Source organism: Cajanus cajan, chromosome 2, assembly GCF_000230855.2.
Source record: "Cajanus cajan strain Asha chromosome 2, NIPB_CcT2T_4, whole genome shotgun sequence".
NCBI classification, from domain to species: Eukaryota; Viridiplantae; Streptophyta; class Magnoliopsida; order Fabales; family Fabaceae; genus Cajanus; species Cajanus cajan.
In genome coordinates, this window is record NC_138518.1 from 76,877,583 (window position 1) to 76,899,515 (window position 21,933).

A 21,933-nucleotide genomic window follows, 5' to 3' on the forward strand; every position below is an offset into this window, starting at 1 on the left:
TAACAACTTACAAACTTAAAAATTTATAATTTATTTTTCTTCTATTGTTTTTTATTTATACTATTTTAATACAGTTCCTTTTTTCGCCTCTCATGGATAAAAAATAATTTAAGATAGCAAAAACAATTAAAAGAAAAACAAAACAATTAATTATTTTGGTAATTATCGCATCCTATTAAGCTATTATATGATGAGTCCAGAGAAACAAATGAAATTTGGTTTAAAGTAGTCAAATACATAGAGCTGGGGTTAATCGTTTCATTATTTTTGTAACACTAACATAGCAAGACTTTTTCTATATAGTCCTCTGCTAAGTCTATAAATTAAAATTAAGATGACCCATCCCACTTTCTATATACACTCGTAAAACACATCAGACGCAGATAAGTGTAAAAGTGAATCGATTAAAACGTGTGAATGATCGATCAGCAGCCACGGTTATCTATATTATAACAACATGTACGTAGTTACATAAGATTTTTTGTCCCCTTTCATCTCTTCTTAATATGTTATGTTATCGATCCTCTCTTTCCATTTCTTCTTCAACTTAATCCTTATCAAATGATTTGGCATATATATATCATTGTCTCTTAGGCTACCACATACAAATTATTAGTCTATTCCTAGGGGCCTAGCCCAATTAAACAGCGGAATTATGGATTTTTCACCAATTAATTTATCTTTATCTATATCTATTAACTAAGAGAGAGTTTAATTTGCTGTTTGCTTCTATCCGCACAAGTCAGTTTCAACCATATCGATATCCTTATTAATTATTCCTCAAGTTTATATATATGTAGCTCGGTTATTAAAGTTTCCTTGCCTGTCTTTTGTGGAATTGCATTTCAAGACAACAATTTGCCAAATATTTTAGAGCATGTATCAAGGTATGTATATATATATAGATGATTCTTCTACAGGTATTGTTTGTCTGAATGCATGTTTTTTCTTGAAAAGGGTCTGAATGCATGACATTGCCACCTAATACAATCTGGGCTTCAAATCCATGATATCTGATTTTCGACATGTTCAACATCAACTTACTTTCAATTCATTGTTTTGTTATAGAAAAATAATACATAGATAGACACATTTTGGTTGATTCGGTCTAATATGTCTGTCTACAATACAATACTCCATTAATTGCATGCTTGGGAGTTGAGACATGTCACATGTGCCTGTTTTGGGATTTATGTATCGAATATGATATGATGTTATGCAATATACGCATATATATAACTCGCATTAATAAACCAAAGAAAAGGACATGTGTTGAAAAAGAAAACATGCATGTGAAATATATAATGTAATTAATAATAATCCATATATATTGTACCAAAATCCATATTATTCCTAATTAAATTTTGTTGAGTAAAATCCCTTCCTCCGACACCCTTTATATCAAGTTCGTTGACTAAGCCAATTCATGGTATATTGATTATGATGCAAGCAGTGTCTTTTGGTTCATGAGTGCTAATTATCAGAACGCACAATATTATAGTTCACCTAATGACACCCATTTAAAGCAAAGAGACCGGATAATGATTAATTATGCCGTAGCAGATAACTATACAATAAAAATTAATTTATCTCTTTTATGTTCGTGACATCAACTGCCATAGCCGACTATTATTATACTCCAGATAATTACAGAAGCAATTGTCAATGACATCAACGACCACTCATTATAATTGGAAACGAACTAGGTTCATTTCAAAAGTTGTTTTTAGTTTTTAATCATATCTATAACTTTGGTCCTTCAAAGTTTTCAGCTAATGCCACGAAAAGAAAAGCCTTTTTGATAAGTGCATGTTTAGTAATGATATTTTGAAATGAAGGTCAGAGCACATAATTAAACTAACTCATCTGAATAATTGTGCCGCGTTGGCTTTATTTAAAAACTGTTTTGGTGTTTCCACGCCCAATCCAATGCCTAAAATGTGCTCTAATGGGATATGACCACTCCATTTCTTTATCTCTCTTTCTATATTTCATATTTCATATTTCATATTTCATATTCCATAACCGTTTGTCCCTTCAGCTAACTCCACTTTACCGAATTTGCCATCCAATTACTTTGTTTCACCTCACCAAAATGGGCCATACCACACATTATATTAATTAAGCTGCTAAATGTTACTAATTCTTTTTAAATAAATAGATAATATGCACTAACACTGAAAAATCGTTTTACATTATTATTCAATTACAAATAACTATTTATGATTATTTTTATAATAAATAAGTAAAAAAATTATACTAACGATGATACTTAATCAATTAATGCAATATTATTAAATTTTTCTTTTTTATTGAATAGTTGTAAATTCTTCTCGATCAGAAGATAAAGATTAATTTCTTCATTAAATTTTTCTTAAGGGATTGATATATTCAAGAAAAATTAAGTTCTTTAAACATAAACCAAAATATCAAGATCATCATCACATATTTAAGAGGTGTGATTATTCATTGCCAACCACGGTTTTAACATATTAATGTTTTTTTTTTATTATCAAACATTCCATATTAATGTTAATGAATGTTCTGAAAAATAATGCTCAAAGAAACAAAGTTATCAAGTATTTGACGGAAAAGTATTTATTGTATTAAAAATGTATTGTTAGTGCTTATTTTTTAAACAATGAAAACCATGAATCGTGTTTCTGACACATTCATTTATGTAAAAATCATAGTAAGAAAGTTTGAGAGGACAGATGACTTTTCATTAAAAATGTTAAGAGTGGAAGGAAAAGCTTTTTAACTTTGTAGTACCATCATGACTGATAATTTTCATGCTTTCACATGTGTTCTACGATAACTGTTACGTTTCCAATTAGATTAAATTTAATCCTAGAAAGGTGGATTAGTGCTCGATCCACATATAGCATGATTGTAACATCCAAAACAAAGATATAAATAAGATAGTATATATAGTGTAGTACATAAGATGAAACTGACATGGTTAACTAATCCGGGGTTTTAATCCACATATTTTTGTTGTTGTTGCCGATATTAATTAATCATCAATTATAATAAGTCGTTCTTTCCACGAGTGCCATTATATTGAATTGAATTATCTCCAAAAGGTGGTTCAAAGAAACTGCCAAGTTGGTAGGGCCAGGTAGGCATATAAATAAGTAGCACAAGACCATTTCTAATTCCACAGACGCACACAACACAACACAACACAACTTGTTCTCTCAAACACAACAATGGCCAAGGTTTACCCTCAGGAACCCTCATCTCCTCAGTGTCTCACATCTGAAAGAGAAACATACACTCTATGGTTGAAATCACTTGTCTTCCACTCCAATGGATGCACAGTTTACGACTCAAATGGTGACATCGTTTATCGAGTTGATAACTACGACAGAAAGGGTAGAAGAGAAGTTAACCTCATGGATCTACGAGGCAAAGTTCTCTGCACCATAAAGAAGGTACAAGCTAGTTAAATGCTACATCAAATATATGCTAATAATGGCTTAACCAAGCCATTGTATTGTATATATGACTTGATCATAGGATGATGATGATTATTGATTTCAATTAATTAACCTCTTGCTTTTAACTAAATTATGCAGAGATTACTAGCTTTTGGATGTTGGGATGGCCACAGATGCATCAATTCTAATTTTGGTAGCCAGGAACAACCATGGTTTCGAGTTAAAAGATGCAATCAAATGATCAAAGGGAAAGTAGCTTGCCAAATTTCTGTGGGGTGTCAGAGGTACAACATAGTAAAAACCAGTGGCAAAACAGAAGCATTTAGAATAGTGAACATGGATGGACAAATAGTTGCCGAGGTAATTATCCAATATCCATCTTTTACTAATATGATTTTCCAATCATATAATCGAGTAATTAATTAATTGATTGAATTTGTAACTTGGTATTAATGTTAATTTTGAAAATTGTGCAGGCAAAGCAAAAACACTCACCCTCAGGAGTTGTACTGAGTAACGATGTTCTAACGTTGGATTTGGCTGCCGGCACAGATCATTCCCTTGTAATGGCTTTAGTGACGGTGTATGGATTGATATTCGGCATAATGTAAATAATGTCCATAACATGAGATACACACAATTTATTCGGAGACTGATATATTCAGCACACATTGGTTCACTACCTTTGTGCCTGATTATTGTGTTGTTCCCATCGTTCACTGTAAATTTTCTGAGTGACAAGTTTTGTAATCAGAATTTTGCTTAGTTTGTATAAAGATATATCTATGTACACATATTATTAATTAATTGTTTACAGAGGAAACAGGATACAATTTATTGTACATTCGATCTTTGGAAATTTTACCCTGCAAATGTTTAGCTTTTTATTTTATATTTTAAATATATATTTAATGAAAATTAAACTAGTTTTCATTATATGTAAAGACTTTATAATAACTAACAATGATAGAGAACCACACAAATCTACCTCCATAAATATGCCAGCCACAAATTTGTACCTCTTCCATGGCCCCATATATTAAGCATGGAGACAAGACAAGACATAGTGGGGATGTTATTTGTCCTCGCTGCCCCTGTTGAAGATAGGGGTGGGTTTGGGGAGGTGAGGGCAGAAAATGACATTTCATCTTTCCCACCACAGTGTAGAATTTTACAACCAACTTGTTTCCATAATTTTATGCATACGTAATGAAATCGAAATACTAGTTTTAGCTCAGTATACTCAAAATCTATATGTTTTTGGAATTCAAGTTAAATATACTATTAATCAAATTGTATAATATTATATATATTATAACTATTAACTTTTATAATTTTAAAAGTTATATTTAAAATATTGAATAACATTGTAATTTTCTTATACTAATTAGTATTTTAATTTGTATAATGCATAATATTAATTATTTTTTACATAACTAAAATGTATAATAAATAAATATTTTAAATATTTAAATTATATTTTAGATTTATGATTAATAATTTATATAGTAATACAACTATATAAGATTATTTATAGTAGTATTGGAATTCAATTTAAAAATAATGATGAAAATGATAGATTAAAAAAGATAAATAGTTAAGAAAATCAAGTACATGTATAAGGATCAAAGGATTTTATTTGATATCGTTGACATTTTTTTTTTTGGGATAGTTGTAGAGATAGCCGGGAAAAAAAATATTAAGATTGTTTAATTGAGTAAGGAATCATAATTAAGTTGTGTATTCTTATTTATAATTAATGTAGGAATAAATTAAGTTTGACCAAGACTATAATAGTAATCTTAAAGTTTAGTTTATTTTTAAAAATATATCAAATTTGATACAATGTATATATTAAGTTTTAAAACAAGTAAATTTTTAAATTAAAATTAAGAAATATATTTTTAAAAAAATAAAAATAACTTAAAATATTCAATATACAAAATTAAGATTATTAGACATGTTTGTAAGAATCTTTAAAATGCTCTTATTCGATAATGATTTCTAAAAGCTCTTTACTCTTAAAAATACACTTATTACTAGCCTAAGATGACGATATTATGTTGAAGAGTTAAGTTCTAAAGGAGTGAAGAAAAATGAATTAGGCTCAAAGAAAGAAGGTTTAAGTTTTTATTGAATTTTGAGTCATTTTAGTGGTTTATTTTTCTCTTATTTGTGTATTTTTTTTTATAAGTATTTTTTTAATTTTGATCTTGTATTTTTGAGTCAAATAATGTAAAAAAAAAATTCTTATGATTTTTATTTTTTAGGAGCATATATAATATTTTACGGGGTGTAACTAGAAAATGAAATATGAGCTTGTTGAACTTGAATTAACTCATGGAAACGTCTTGGACGTAAGGTCCAAGCATTTGGACGTCCACTTCTAGGGGACAAGGTGCTCCATAGTCAATTCAAACTTCAATTAGTCACATGTGTCACACCTAATCATATTTTTATCACCTTATTATATGACAAATCCATATTGATTTTTCTATATTTAGGATGTTTTATTGGGAAAAACCCAAGTCCCACATCGACTAGAGATTAGGCAATTAAATAGTATATAAGTGGAAAGCAACCCTCACCATACAAGCCGGTTTTGTAGGATTGAGTTAGGCTTAATCCACTATTCTAACATGGTATCAGAGCTATCCTAGATTCTTAAAAATGGGCCACCCACCATTCATTGATACATGCACCATGGGCATGAGGGGTGTATTCAAGTCTCCTCATTAAAAAAGGGCCACCTACTATTCATTGATACATGCACCATGGGCATGAGGGGATGTATTTCAAGTCCTGCCAATCCTAGATCATTAAAAAAGGGCCACCTACCATTTATCCACGTACCAAGCCTAATAGTGCTGGACGTGAGGGGGGTGTATTGGGAAAAACCCAAGTCCCACATCGACTAGAGATTAGGCAATTAAATAGTATATAAGTGGAAAGCAACCCTCACCATACAAGCCGGTTTTGTAGGATTGAGTTAGGCTTAATCCACTATTCTAACATGACATGAGTCATACACTTATTATGTTCAATTAGTCACATGTGTCACATCTAATCATATTTTTATCACCTTATTATAAGACAAATCCATATTGATTTTTCTATATTTAGGATGTTGACATGAGTCATACACTTATTATGTTCTACCATATGATAACGTTCTGTTAACTCTTCTAGATTTAGGATGATGATGATTTTAAAAGAAAAAATCGAAATTCAATTATAATTGGATTAATAGTTTTGAGTACAAGTTAACTTGTAGTCTATGTTAACTTAACTTACATCACAAACTACTTAATCTGATATATACCTGTTCCTTCCATATGATTGAACATTTTTAAGTGATTCGAGAAATAATATTCAGATTTTCTCTTCCAAAAGTCTTAATCTCTTTCTTAAAGATTTTTCTTATAAATTTTTATTAGAGAATTTCTCCTTATAACACATTTTTAACCATTCCGGCTTATCTTCTTTGAAGTGATGCAATTTCTCTCCTTTCTTTTCCATCATTTGGGTTTTTCTTTGAAGGCTTCAAGTTTATAGAAGAAGCTTGTGAGTACATTAGAACTAGTTGAAGAAAAATTACAATCATCTCTTCCACTAATTTCATCATAAGAGACTTAATTTAATGAATAATCCATGTTAATTTATAATATAGGAAATGATTCGAATTTATAACGGGGAAGTAATATATGAAAGTTAAAGTAAAATTTTGAAGTGAATATATAAATTATTTGTAACAATATTCAGTGGCTCGATGGTCCAAATTTGTCAACAACGTACACGAGGGTTTCACGTTAAAAGTGTTTAAGATAAAAACAAGATAGTTGAATTCAACATATCTTCCTGAACCCTAACCACTAGGCAGGTGAGTAATCGTTTTCAGTTCAAACAGCTGTGTTTCCATTCTCCATGTCAGCAAATTAAGCTGTAATTGTATATGCAAGAGCATTCGTGTGGTCCCAGATGCTTCAAAATATCAATCCCCGTTCCACAGTCATCGTTAGTATGCTCAGTTTGCACAACAATGTTCTTCTTAATTGATTTCCATTTGTTGGGATGCAAGTAAAGTCCCACATCGTTCAAACAAGAAGATGAACATGAATTTCTATATACACAGTTGTTTTCATTGGTTGGGAGGCCTTTTGGGTGATGTCCAAAAGTAAAACCGTGAGAGTTTAGGCTCAAAACGGACAAGAGGAAGCATTAGAATATTTCTGTTGAGTCATTTCATTATTATTAAATTAATTATATGATCATACACTCCACGTGAAAATTTTTATGCAAATGAAAGAGTATATATGTATCCTTATTCAACTCATTGTTATTAAATGGGGTTTCTTTTCTCTTTCTTGCCGTTACATAAAAAAATGGGAAAGAAATTAAACAAATATGAAAACATAAATTCAAAGTTATTCTATGGTTAATGCCGTATTAGATCACTACATTAATTAGTTAATTTTAGCTCCTCTTTCGTTATTGTCATTTGTTTTCCGCAGAACATGGCAACTGCAATGATGCAGCATGTGGCACATAATATGCCTCAGAATTATATCAAGTATCAACATACCAGTTGTAATAATTTCTCCTTTCTATTTGACGTATTGTTAATGCATATATAAACATATAAACATGTGTATGTCCGGATAATGTTTCTTCCGTTTTCGGTGGGAAACATCTATAAATACATCATTAAATTTTTTTGGCAGATTAATTAGTACAAGAATTTAGTATATAGTGAATAGTCTAGTCACGATAAATGGTTAAGATAGAGGTTGAGAGACTCGTTAATGGTAAAAATTCAAGCTTATTATTTAGGGAAGAACTTATAAGTTTTTTAATTACTATTTTAAGACTTCAAATCAATATTAGTCAAATCTAAGACAAAACTTTACTGATAATTTTGAAGAATGGGATATTTGTAGTATTGAAAGAATGAAAAATGATTTATGGCAAAAGGGAGTATTAACAAGATCGAAGGAAATGTTTCACGATATTACGAAAACATTATATTAATTTGAGATCTAATCTAATGTAATTTATCAAAAAAAAAAATTCTTACTTTTTAATTAGAGTGGAAAGTTATCGATTAATTACAACATTTTTACTTAACAAAAATGTGGATAATCCGCTTATAATTCAATCAGCTGATATCTATAGTCATACACTATTAGTATATACTATTTCACGCCCTCACTCAATAGACTATAAGATTTAAATGTTTCGATTCCCTTTTTTGTATGTCCTCATCTAATAAATGACAAGATAAAATAGAAAACAACAATAATAATAAGCCAAATGTCCACTGGCAATTAGACTAGATTATTGGAATATTTGAGAAACATATAATGCATCATGTCTGTCTCATTTTTTTTACATAAAAATAAAAATAGTGAAATAACATATGAATGTGATGAGTTACAAAACTTTAACAAATTTATCTGTTTAAATATGTCTTTAATTTCTTAAATTTAAAATAAATTTATTTTTAGTTTCTCAAATTTAAAAATTAATTTTTTTAGTTTTTGCATTTTTTTTAAAATTATTTTTGTCTTTATACTAATTTTTTTTAAAGAATATGTGAATATTATGTCTCTATTAATGAAAATATAATTTAAACTTAGTTGATATTACAAATTGTCTCAATTTATTACTTTCATATGTTATTATAGTAACTTGAGAAATTGAAACAAGATTATTAAAAATTATAAGGACTAAAAAGGTAATTTTAAATTTGAGAAACAAAAAATATTTATATTAAACTTAATAAATTAAAAACATATATAAATATTTATCATATATATATGGATTTGAGTGCAATATAAGTAAAATGCATGAACTATTTATTTATTTATGGTTTGATCAAATAAATACTAAAACATGTTTAATATAGGTAAATTGTACCAATAATGTGTTATGTCCAAAAAAGCACACATCTCATAAAGAAGGCGAGAATGAGAGAAAAAGTTGGTTTCATGAATTTTGGTTTAGAGATATATGCATGTTTATCTTTCCATGGTAGAATCGTGGTGCAAGACATACACATTATTGAGAATGAGAACCAAGCTATAGCTATTGTTCAATGTCACTCTACACTGCATACTTATATTGAGATGTACAATTATTCTATACACCGCACATTGCCATAACACTTTTGCACGCTTTTATTTTAAAAATCCATGACGTCTGCGAATATACTTATATTCGATCTATAAAAAAATTATTTTTGTTTGAAGATCAGAGATCTAAAAAGAATAACTAAGTTATAAATGAAATAAATAAATAGACTTTAAATTTTATAGATTTGAAAACATAAATTTAAATAAATGGTTAAGTTCAAGTAATTTTTTAGGAGTCAAACATAAATTCTAAACTGTTAATTAACTTATTTTTATAATTGATAGAGAATATATTTTTGTTTGCCGAAAAATAAAATTTATATAAAAGTATTACATGAACATGTTATCTTATTTTTTTATGATTTCATTTTATTTAACAAAATTATTTAAAATAAAATAGTTAAAATTAATAATATTTTAGTTTTTTGAAATGACAAATAATTTAAAATAAATTAATGTATTTAAACTTATCATTTTTGAAGATGACAACCTCATTCATATCTCTTTAAGAATGATATTCTTGTTGGAGTTCAAGTGTAAAGTGAATCTCATATTAACTAAAGTTAAACATGTTGAATAATATATAAGTGAGAAAGACCATCTATCTAATGTCTTATGATTTTGGGTTGAAATGTGGTGTCAAATCTACTTGTGTGATTTACTCACTATCCATTGGTGAAGTGCTCTCCAATATTTAACTCCCTTAACTCAATATTGGTATTAGAGTCGATGGTTCGACTAAGTGATTGAGTAATGAAATTAGTTGTGTTGAGTTCAAATGTGAAAGTGAGTCATGTTAAGTAAGAGTTATATATGTTGAGTAGTAAGCAAGAATGACCTACCTACCTTATGTTTTAAGATTTTAGGTGATGATGTGATGTCAAATTCACTTATGTGATTTACATGTTGAATAAAAGTTGAATACATTAAATAATGTATGAGTAAGAATGACTTATTTACTTAATATCTTAAAATTTAAGCTGATGATGTAATGTAAAACATACATATGTGATTTATTTATTACTCATGGATAAAGTGCTCTCTAATATTTAACTCTCTTGACCAACAATTTTTTCTTCTTCATATTTATTGAAAGAATATTATAATTGTATTTTCTAATAATTTGGTCACCTCCTGAATGATATTTTTTTATTAAAAAAATATAATTCCTCCCTAAATTTATATTACTTTATTTCCTTCACCCAAATATTTCCCTTTTAAATCCAAGATACGGTCATTTTCATTCTTTTAATCATTATTCGGATATTCTCGTAGCATAATTGAGATTAATTTTCAGAATGAGTAATAATTAAGCAAAGTTTAATAACCCCAATTTCAATTACTGAATATAAATGCCAAAACAAAGTGTGCACATTATCTATAACAAAAATAAAGGCAATATGTTGAATATAAGAAATGCTCATTTGTATTATATCATAATATTTCAGTTGAAGGATACAATAAAAGAATATGTATATAAATCCATAAGGAAAAAAAAAAAAAAAAAAAAAAAACCCAATACAATCAAGTAACTGATGAGCACTATTGGTAACTAAAAAGCACTTAAAACATCACAAACTACCATGATAACTCTGTAAAATGGTACCCTTATTATGGCACACATTTACATTCAGATGGGTGAGAGAAGAAAAAGGCTAAGAACTCATATATGTTGCCAGTGTACACATTAATTTATTCACCTTATACTATCATGAACATGTCATTGGGCCTTGCGGCCATTCTTGAGATTTCGTACAGTCATTACAAGCTTCTGTCTTTCACCTTCTACCTCCGCAAATTTGAGACTCATTTCTGAGTATCTTTGTTGTAACTCTTTCAGCTCCGTTTCCATTGAGTTGTTTCTTTCCTTCAACAACGATAATTCGGCTAAAGTCTCACTAAGGTTGCCATTACTGCCATAGACAGAAATTGATCAATAATGAAACATTAAAATAGCTTTGATTCGCAAGTTTACACGTAAGTGTAGCATGGACAAACTAAGTAGTCACAACTGGTACTAAACTACGTGTACTTAATGTTATAGGGAAAGATAAAGGGCACACCTATTGAACAGTGAAACTGCAACACCATTTCCTTCTGACACGCGTGTAGTGTCATTTGAAGTAGTAATACTCTTATCCTCAACAACCTGTTTGAAGCGTAAGCCAATTATATTTATTGCTTATATACGATTCAATATCGTCATAGACCAACAATGCAATAACAATAACTTTATTCAGGCAATGAAGGCTTGTAATTTAAACTTTATACAACCAAAAATAGTTTAAATGTTCTTATTTCCATCATTTATCAATGCATTTTAATGGATATGTCATGCCAATTGACACTTAGAGGCTCAATTTTTTTCTATTGAAGTTGCAAATTGCTAGAACATTGTGCTATATATTAATTAGTATACCTTTTGCAAAGAAATGCTTTGATTGAATTCCTCCACTTTGTCTTCCAGTTCCTCAATTTTGGATTGGAGCTCCCTTTCCTTGTCCAAAAATGAAGAAGCTGACATTTCCAAAGCATTTTCCTTGGACCTTATCATGCCCTGCCAGTGCCACAAACAACTCTTTATGTTTATATGCCCCCCTCAACTCCCAGAGCTAAACAAACTAAACTATCCTAAGAAAATGCAGAGGAATGAAAAATGATGTGTAGAGGAAGAAAATATCGACAAAAAAGTTAGCATTTGGGTATCAAGCATTTTTCTCAAAGGATCTTTCTCTTCAAACTACTGGAATTTGTGAACTTGTGAAGTGATTACCTCAAGAGTTTTTATTTTGTCCCTCAGACTTGCCATTTCTTTTGAATTCTGAGGAATTGAAGCACCTTTTTTGTTTTTCGAATTGGTTTTAGTTCCATCAGAGAGCTGTGCGCGTCCATTGCTATCCTTGAATCTCTTCTCAATGTTGCTTAATGCGTCATCCTTCTTCTTTAGTTCCCCTTTAAGCTCGAAAACTTGCTTCCTTAGATTTTCTTTTTCACTCTCATCCTCAATAAGAGAACTTTTCAAGTCACTATATTGAACTCTAAGTGCTTCTAACTCTGACTGCAAGACTCTACCTGCCATCTCTTTCTCATCCTTGAGATGCTTCACCCTTCTTAGCTCATCAAGTGACCTTTCTGCTTCCTTCTTCAACAAAGCAATCGCACTCACCAGCTCATTTCTTTCCATCGTTCTACTCTGTAACCGAGCCTCAGATTCCTCAAATGATTTCTTCATAAGCTCCAAGTCATTTCTTAAGAGTTCTTTTTGTTCTACTTGCTCAGAGAGGCCTGAAATCTCCACTTTAAGCCTTTCATTTTCAGCTTTTAGCATCTGGATCTCTTCAGAGAAGTCCCTACTAACTTGTTCCTCATGCTTCTTCTGATTTTCAAGCTGCTTTGACTTGTCCTCAATTTCCAACAACATCTGTTGTTTCCGAGCTGTCATCAAGTCTATTTTGTTGGAAAGTTCATTCAGTTTTACCTCATAATCAGCTTTGGCTGACTGAAGCTCTTTATTGACCTTGTGCAGCATTTCTTCCACTAGCCTTTTCTGCACACGAAGTTCACTTGCTTCTGTCAATGCTCTCATGGTAGCCTTCTCATTGGCCTCAAACGTAGAGGCCATTTGCGTCGAGAGCCTTCTAAATTCTTCTTGGAGCCTCTCTGCAGTGTTAGCATTTTTATGTCTAGTGTTTCGTAAAGCTTCTTCTGCGCGGATGGCTCTTTGCTCCTGCTCAACTTTTTCACGTGTCACAGTGTCTAGATCAGCTTCAAATCCCTGGGCTTGTTTCTCCAGTTCCTCCTCTAATCTGCTGATTTGGGATTCAAGTTCCTTGATGGTAGCCAGAGAATTTGAGAATTCTTCTGATTGTTGCTTGAGTTGATTTTCCAGATTCTGAATATGGGATTCAATGTGATCAACACCAGGAGGAGGAGATGAGCATTCATATTGCATTTTTAATTGTTCTTGCAGTTCACTTTGTTCCAGCTTATATGCAATGTCATGGTTTTCCTGTTTCAATATCTCATAGTCTAATGCAAGCTGCTCCATCTGCATCTCTAACTCGTCTTTATCTCTCCTATACATCTCTATTTCACCATAGAGATCTATAATCTTTTGCTCAAGTAAGTGAGTCTCCTTGGCATTGCTGTGCTCCTTAACAAGCTCCTCCAATTCTTTCTGTTCTTCGTCGTCATCCGTTTCACATTTAGAGAGGTTTCCCCCTAACTCATGGGAGTTTTTACCTTGTTCATGTTTATTTGAAAGACTACAAACTTTCCTATTTTTCTGCTCCAGCATTTCATCCAGGTCCTGCACAGCAAGAACTAGTTCAGCGTTAGATTCTTGAGTCTTCTTTAGCTGTAATTGTAGATTTGCATTCAGCTCCTTCTCATACTTCAATTCTTGTCTAATTTCTTCGACTAGAGTACAAAGATCCCCACTATCCAATTGTGGCCTCTTACTCACTTTGGAATCCTCCATTCGTTTGTGAAAAGATCTGAGACTCTCACATTCAACCTTGAGTGCATCTCTTTCCTCTTTCAAGCTAATGATTTCCTTTGAGAGCTCCTGTCCTCTTTTGCTTTCCTTTACAATTTGCTTTCTCAGAGTTTGTAGTTCCAAGTCTGACACATCGACCTGCCTTGCCAAAGCAGCAAGCTCAGCCTTGAGTCTTTCAATTTCCATATCAGATGCTTGAAGGGATCTTTCCCTAGGAAGCACATCCTGAGAACGGTCTGTACTCAAACCGTGTTCTGAACCAGCTGACCAGTCCCAGTGTGATCTCTGATGAATATCATATATTGCTGCAGAGGCATTTGCAGAAGGTTTTTGGGGCTCCGAAGTGTGGCTCACATCCGAAAGAAAACCATTGTTGTTGGGGTGGATACCATCATTTCTTAGTCCAAGTTCTCGGGGAGTGTCAAGTCCAGAGCTGCCATCAGAACTTGATATTGTAATGTCAGATCCACTAGATGTCCTACAATCAGCACTCAACTCAGCTCCATTGGTGTTTGCTTTGGCAGACACATCCTGTGAAAACGTAGAAAGAGGAAATTAAATAATTTCCACATAATTTTAACTGCCAAAATTGAAGCAAAGAAAACATGTAACCTTTACACTTAGAAAGTACATGACTGTTTAACTTATATATTGAGGAAATTTTCAATTATGAAACATTATAGTAAAATATACAGACCTATGCCACACCGATCTTCAAAGAAAAAATGTTAAGATAAGAATTTTTTTATTGCTATTATTTTGTAGACTGGGATATGTAAACCAGCCAAATTGATTCCTAGGCTCCTAGCCCCAATGAGTGATCCCTTACCTCAGAAGAATCACTTTTAGAGCCTGCATCTATCTCTCCATTGCTTAAGTAGGTCCTCAAACTTCTATCATTTGGTTTTAGTTTGGTATCTTCACAATCCTCGTCCTCTCTGCAAATGTCATTTGACAAAAAGAAACCCCGTCATAAAAAAGCATTTGAGTTTGAGGCAAACTCTGTGACTTGCAAAGTATAGATAGCCATAGTAATCCCCCCATACCTCTTATCATTATTTTCTTGTAGTCTCTGGACTGATACCTGTCCATAGAGCAACAAATCAGAATCACTGAAATCAGCATTGCAGTAAATTGAGTTCTACTCAATTTTTTTAAGGGAGAGACCAAATACTAACATGCAACACAGCATCACAATGAGAATTCTTGATGGGAAGAGAGACAGTAGAGGGCTTTGTAGCCTCAGCATACTCAGCAAAGTCTATAGAAACTTGCCCAAAGAAGCTGGCTTTTGATAACCCCTGCACAGAAACTAGATCACAATCTGGCATACTCTATAACCAACCACAAACAGAAAATTTTCAAACTCCATACCGTGGAAACCACAAAATGATACACTCTCTCACTGAATTTCCCAGTCTTAGGCTCCTGAACAAACTTGATTGTTTCATAGACAGGATTCTCCCATCTACAAACTCCATCACGAACTGCAGCTTTCTCTAGCCTCGTAGTTACCTTTCCAATGTCCCCTGGAACTATGGACAGCACCAAAGCATCCACCCCAGATTGCACTATCTGAAAATCAAACCAACCATAAAGTAAAAATCTCTCGTTTCACCATCTCAATTCACAACCCAGTTGCTGCATTGCACCCCCCATCATCAAAATCAAACACAACCAAGGCAACAGAGTTATACCCTTTTCAAACTTAAACTAAATTATAATAAATAAAAAAATAATAATTTCCCACAAATATCCTTCTTCTGAGACATGGAATTATACAGTGTCGGATCCAAATGTGGACACTCTCTCAGCAAGACTCAAACTTGGGGTCAATGTGGAAAATTTAATGAACAATGAATTTCATGGTGAAGTGAAGCAAAGCTTAGATACCTGGGTGACATGGAAGTGGAGCTTGAAAACAGCTTTGACCCTGTGTCTCTCACTCCTCCATCTGAACATCTTCGCTCACAAGTCACTCACGCCACTCCACCAACTCAGCTCCACATGTCACTGATCCCAAAACCCACCAGGATTTTGGTCACCGGAAAGCCACGTCATCAACCGGAGCTACCGAAACCCGCCGGAAAAGGTTGCTCCGTAGCTCCGGTGGCCACGCGCTTCAATGCAGAAAAAAATAAATTTGTTGACTTTAGTCTTGGTGGTTCCGAACACAGTGGTGAAGTGAAGTGACGTTGAAAAGAAACCCCGTTAAGGAAGGGAAATGAGGGTAGCGACTTCTGAAAACTTGAAACCGAACAGAGTCAGTAGATCTCATCTCATAACGTATGAGATGTTCTTCTATTTGTCTTGTGTCTTTGTAACAGTTCTCAAGAAACCAGATGACACATGCGTCCTCTCCATTTAATATTCAATTAGAACCTTCTCTTTGGGATTTTTTTAATTAATGAATGTTTTAGTTCCAAGAAATAAATAAATATAAATATGGAATAAATAATTATTTTCATTCCTAAATTTAAAATTAGGCTATAAAACTTTTTGATAGTGCAAATTTAAAGTTAGGTTCTAAAATAGTAAAATGCATGATTAAAATTATAATATATATATATATATATATATATATAAATTAAAACCATAATAAATAATATTACATATAATCCTAATTATAAGTAATAACCATTAGTAAAAAAATGTGACAATGTTCATTTCTTTCCAGAAATAAATAGTAACATATTTGAATACAAATTATAAATAATGATGATGGTCTGTTTTCCTTATTGTTATAACAAATTACTTGCCCGGCGAATATAAAAATATTCCTCCGTTCCTGGGTGGTATTTTTATTAACATTGCTAACAAGAGAGAATGGTGGATGAAAGGGAATTTCGAACCAGACCAAAAGGAAAATGATAAGGTGAGTCGTTGGAACAGTCACAATAGCTTCAAATAAAGAATTCAGTTCTTACTGGGTTACATGTTCAAGTTTGCCTCTCTTGGGGTTAATGAACATTGTGTGTGTTTTTAGAAAACTTTACTCGGTGGATAAATAATTAAATATATATATTTTTTATTTAAAAATGCCACGCGGAAATTTTCAACATCTTTATGGAATTGTACAAGTGTCGGAATATGACTTTTCACAGGAAGATCAGCAACTGTCCTTTCAAAATAACAATGTTCCTTCTTGTGCTTCCGATTTTGGTGCTTGGGAGAGATGAGGAGCTTTGATGCTAATGCTCATACATGTGTTTCAGAAACTTCAACCAAATTCTTACTATATAATCGCAATTTGTAAAAGCATAGTACTTAATCATTATATTAATTCATCGTGTTAAATAAAGTTGATTATGAAAACCAGGAAGGAGCTTTATGAAAACGTCTCACATCTTAATTATTCATTGGAAATCCATATATGAAACTGTATAGTACTTCCATATCATCATGCCATTGATAACTAGTTTTTTACTGTTTTGTTGGATCCCTTTTATTGAGTCATTGTCATTATTATATAGGATGCTGAATTAAGAGGGACCCACTGAATTATGTAGTTTTGTTTATTTTCTTGGGTTCATCTTTTAATTTCGTGTAGAATTAGACAACTGGACCCCCAAAAATGATCATAATAAGCAACCGAGCTTTCACCATATCATTCTTTCCCGCTACTTTCACCTGTGTGACTTTTTCTGGATACATATAAATGATTCTCATCACTTATGAGACATTATTTATTAAAATAATAATAATAATAATAATAAAAACGACACAAAATTTTATAGGATATTAGAAATTTGTTTCCATCAAGGGTATTTGAGGCATAGGAATAAGAATAATGAATAGCTTTGGTAATGCATCTATGTATAATTTGCCTAACAACAATTCAGCTGCCGACAAATATTCATGAATGTTTGGGTTTAATTATCATGTCAACATATGGCTCAAAAAATAAAAGACCAATAGTCAATAATTTTTGTGTTTTATTTTAATATCATGAAAATGACATCTTAACTATAACAAATTCTAATATTGCCTACGAATCCTTGGCAAAATACGCATCCAATAATATAGTTTTCGAATCCTTGCTAATCACTCATTTTAAATTCATAATTTTGGTATGGGCACCTTTTATTTTCCACTAATAATTCATAGTATTCACTTTCCCGATTGCTCTCGTACCAAAATGTTATTTATTTACATATATCAATATTTCTGTATTCAAGCTTCACAAATATTAATTATATCTTTAGCTATGCATTTAAAATAAGACAGTTCTTTAATTTTTAAATTAAATTAAATTTTTATCTTTTTCTATTGTTAGCTTGCTAATCATACATTTAAAGTTTAAGGCCTGTTTAGGGTTGGTTTTCGGTTTTCGGTTTTAAATTTTAGTTTTTATTTTTTAAAAAAAATTTAGTTTATCTTTTTAATTAAAATGTTTTGCTACGTTAAAATTAATTTAAAGATGTATTTTTGTGACAATACTATATATTATGTATGCTAGTAAATATTATCAATGATAAATTGGCTGTAATGATAATATTATTAGTTGCATACATTATTAGTAATGGCATTATCAATGATGATAATAATAATTATAATAATAAAAATCATGGTAAAAAGAATTATATTAAATGTAACAAAAATGTGTTTTTTTTATAAAAAAAAAATGAAAAACTAAATTCATAAAATAGGCACATTTTTTTTCATCGAAGGATACTACAAAGAAGTATATTAAATTAATATTTTAACAAAATATTTTAATATAAAAAATGTTACAAATTTTATCATAATAACACCCTCTTTAAATATTTGGACAATATTGATAAATATTACTGATACACTTTTACTTTACCTTTCAATGTTACATGATTTTTAATATAAATATCCAATTTATCAGTTACTTAAATAGATATTTTAAGATATTATAAGATCCTAAAAACTCTAGTAGCATTTATTTTAGGAGACACAGGAGTAGTTTAGAGAAATAAAAGTCCTATGGCTAGCTGTAGTTGTGGAGTACATTAATTTTATAGACATTTCAGAGTTAGGAGATCGAGGTGAGAAATGTTGAAGTGAGTGTAGTAGACCTAGTAATAAAAATTGGGCTATGCGTGCAGTCAATAATATTTTGATCATTAAACTAAACATTAATACAGAGCATTCGAAGATGGCAGATGACTTAATTAAATGATTTTATATCAACAAATCAGTGGCAGATCATAAATACATGAATATACTGTATTTAAGTATACATATATTCTTTGTGGAAGTATATAGTTTGTGCATAGTCTTGACTAAAAGTCATAACACAGGTAGACTTATAAGAAAAATAATTCTGAAGATTCCATCATGTAAAAATAATAATAATATTGTGCTTTGAATTTACTTGCCTTTAAAGCTGCCAGTCAGTACTAGTAGTCAATCACTCAAGTCCATTCATTCCATCTCAACCTCATATCTAGTTCATGGCGTGCATCTGCAGTCACTCTAACTTCACAAACTAACTATACATCATGTAATTCCAAATAATAAATTTTAAAAAATGTCATTTGTTAATTCAAGATTGTGAAGATATATTTATTATATTAAAATATAAAATCATGTAATTTGAAAAGTGATTGATTTATGTAATATTGGACCCAATTCTTTTGAATAATATTTAGAATTGAAGTCTTGTAAAAAAGTATTTTATAGTTACTTTTTTAAGTAGTTCAAAATAATAAATAAAATATTTGTATTTATTTTAATTAATAATTAAAAAATATATTCGTAATAAGTCAGAGTGAGGGAGCTATCAGAATTGTGGGGAAAGTGCACCTATCAAGTTTCAATACACACCACAACTGCCAAACCTAACCACAGTCCACAGGTCTTTCAAATGGGGTCCATGAGCCATCTCCATCTCCTATTCCTATCCTAATCTTCAGTTTTACTTTGACAATTGACATGTATACGTGTAACACTGTTACTCATAGAAACTATCAAATCAAATATTAATCAGAAGGCATTATATGATATTATATTAGGACCTCTAATGTTTGCCTCTTCCAGCAAAGGCAAACTAGGGCTTTCTATTTTCTAGGACAGCTTTTGTTTCTACACTAGCTCTGTCTTGGCTGCGTACCAGATGAAACTTGTGCCAATTAAGGTTGCACCAGTTTTCAGTCTGTATGGGGCAAAATTGGCATCAACTCATCTCAGCTACATTAAAGACAAAATAACTCCATTTCAATTAAATATTCCTCCTTTCATCGCCTCTACACACCTATTCCTAACTTTAAGTTCATGTTATAGGTTGGTTTCAATTAATGCATGTCGGTCTTTTTTAAGAATCATTGAGTTTAAGAAAAAAAAAATATATTGTAAAGAGATATATTTTTAGTTAAATAGGACTTTAATTGTAGAAGATATACGTGATTTGAAACAACAAAATATAAATAAATAAAAATATTTAAGGTATATACTTTGATAGTTTTGAAATAGTTATAATTTAAAAAATTTTAAATGTTAATTCTTTTATTATTCAAAAAATTATTTAAGTTTACATTTATTGATTAAAATATTTCACTTATTAAGGATTTTATAACATAAAACATTGGATAAAAGATTAAAATTTTAAATTAAATGTTTCATTCAATATTTTCTTTACTGAATGTTGCTAATGGGACATTTAATACTTGATTTTTTAGCAAGTGTCATGAGGACATTATAACATGATACGCAGTAGAACATTACTTAATAAATGACACAAAAAAGGGTAAAACATATTTCTGTTTTTGGAAAGAAATGGATCTTATTCTACTTGAGTGTAAACTCATTTTAGAAGAACAGAGAGATTTTAATTACTTAATAATTTAATCATGAAGAATTTAACGTATACTTTTCCGATATATGGGTATTAAAATAAGAATCTCTTTCAATGATTTTTATTTTTCTATACGTATACATGACTCTTTGGATCACATTGCTGATTACATGTTCAAGGGATCTTAATTAGTCCCTTTTCAAATTATTATGGGTTAAATTTTATAATTAGTTATTTTATTAATACTATATTGTACATGTTACTGATAAAGGTTATATTATGCATGTTACCGATAAAGGTTTTAGTTCAGTTGATAAGTAATGGAATCATATATCTTACAAAAATTTGTATTTGACTCTTGTTTTTAATTTTTTTTATTACAAAAATAGTTATTATGAGAATTAAATTTAGGTTCTCATACTTCTAATATAAAGATTTTATTTATTAATAATTTTTGAATATTTTTATGAATATTTTTTGAGTTTTGAGATATTCTCTGATAATCTATTAAACTCAACTCCACTAGATTTTAATTTGGTAAAAAGAAAATTATTGGTTTAGATTTTTCTTCTAATTTAAGTTTGACCTAAACAAAATCAATTAAAATTTGATAAAATTTGATCTTAGTTAGTTTCATATAAATTCACACTTTTAAAACTTAAGCCAAACAAAATCAAACCAATTATTTATGCATTATTATTTTTCATTGGTTAATAGAGTAAATCTTGTGTCACTTTGAAGCTTTTCTACATTTTAATTTTAAATTCAAGTTTTCACAAATAAGCCTTCATGGTTAAAAATTTGAAACCCTTGTTACTTTTAGTTAATTTTCTTTCTATTAGTATAGATGAGTTATTATGATTGAATCAATTATTTGTATTTTTTTTTAATTTATACTATTATTTAAATAGAGTAAGCCAATTATTAATATACTCAAATATGTAATTTCTATTTTTTTTATAATAATCTCTCAATTTTAAGAAAAATTACGTTTATTTTAAATTTTTATAAAAAAAATGTATTAAATATGTGATGACCTATATCAAACAAACCTGTTCAATATTATATTGGTTTAATTCAAAAAAATTAAAATTAAAA

General features: G+C 30.4%; 2 protein-coding genes across 3 annotated transcripts; one reads left to right on the plus strand and one right to left on the minus strand.

Moving 5' to 3' along the window:
- Window positions 1-742: 742 nt before the first annotated feature.
- LOC109801410 (protein LURP-one-related 4) lies at window positions 743-4,285 on the plus strand. Of its 2 annotated transcripts, none has more exons than XM_020362467.3 (4): window positions 743-887; window positions 3,087-3,437; window positions 3,582-3,803; window positions 3,920-4,285. In XM_020362467.3, exons 2-4 carry the CDS (start codon window positions 3,213-3,215, stop codon window positions 4,052-4,054), a joined length of 582 nt encoding a protein of 193 aa, XP_020218056.1. In that variant the 5' UTR covers window positions 743-887; window positions 3,087-3,212; the 3' UTR covers window positions 4,055-4,285. The 2 variants fall into 2 exon arrangements, with proteins under 2 accessions (XP_020218056.1, XP_082925247.1); XM_083069121.1 differs by having other exon boundaries at window positions 763-887; window positions 958-3,437.
- A 6,692-nt stretch (window positions 4,286-10,977) lies between these two features.
- LOC109800632 (uncharacterized) lies at window positions 10,978-16,423 on the minus strand. The gene is made up of 9 exons (XM_083069122.1): window positions 15,966-16,423; window positions 15,447-15,647; window positions 15,251-15,373; window positions 15,119-15,156; window positions 14,902-15,010; window positions 12,348-14,603; window positions 11,994-12,131; window positions 11,638-11,723; window positions 10,978-11,487 (listed from the first exon to the last, which is right to left on the minus strand). Exons 1-9 carry the CDS (start codon window positions 16,032-16,034, stop codon window positions 11,295-11,297), a joined length of 3,213 nt encoding a protein of 1,070 aa, XP_082925248.1. The 5' UTR covers window positions 16,035-16,423; the 3' UTR covers window positions 10,978-11,294.
- Between the last annotated feature and the right edge of the window lie 5,510 nt (window positions 16,424-21,933).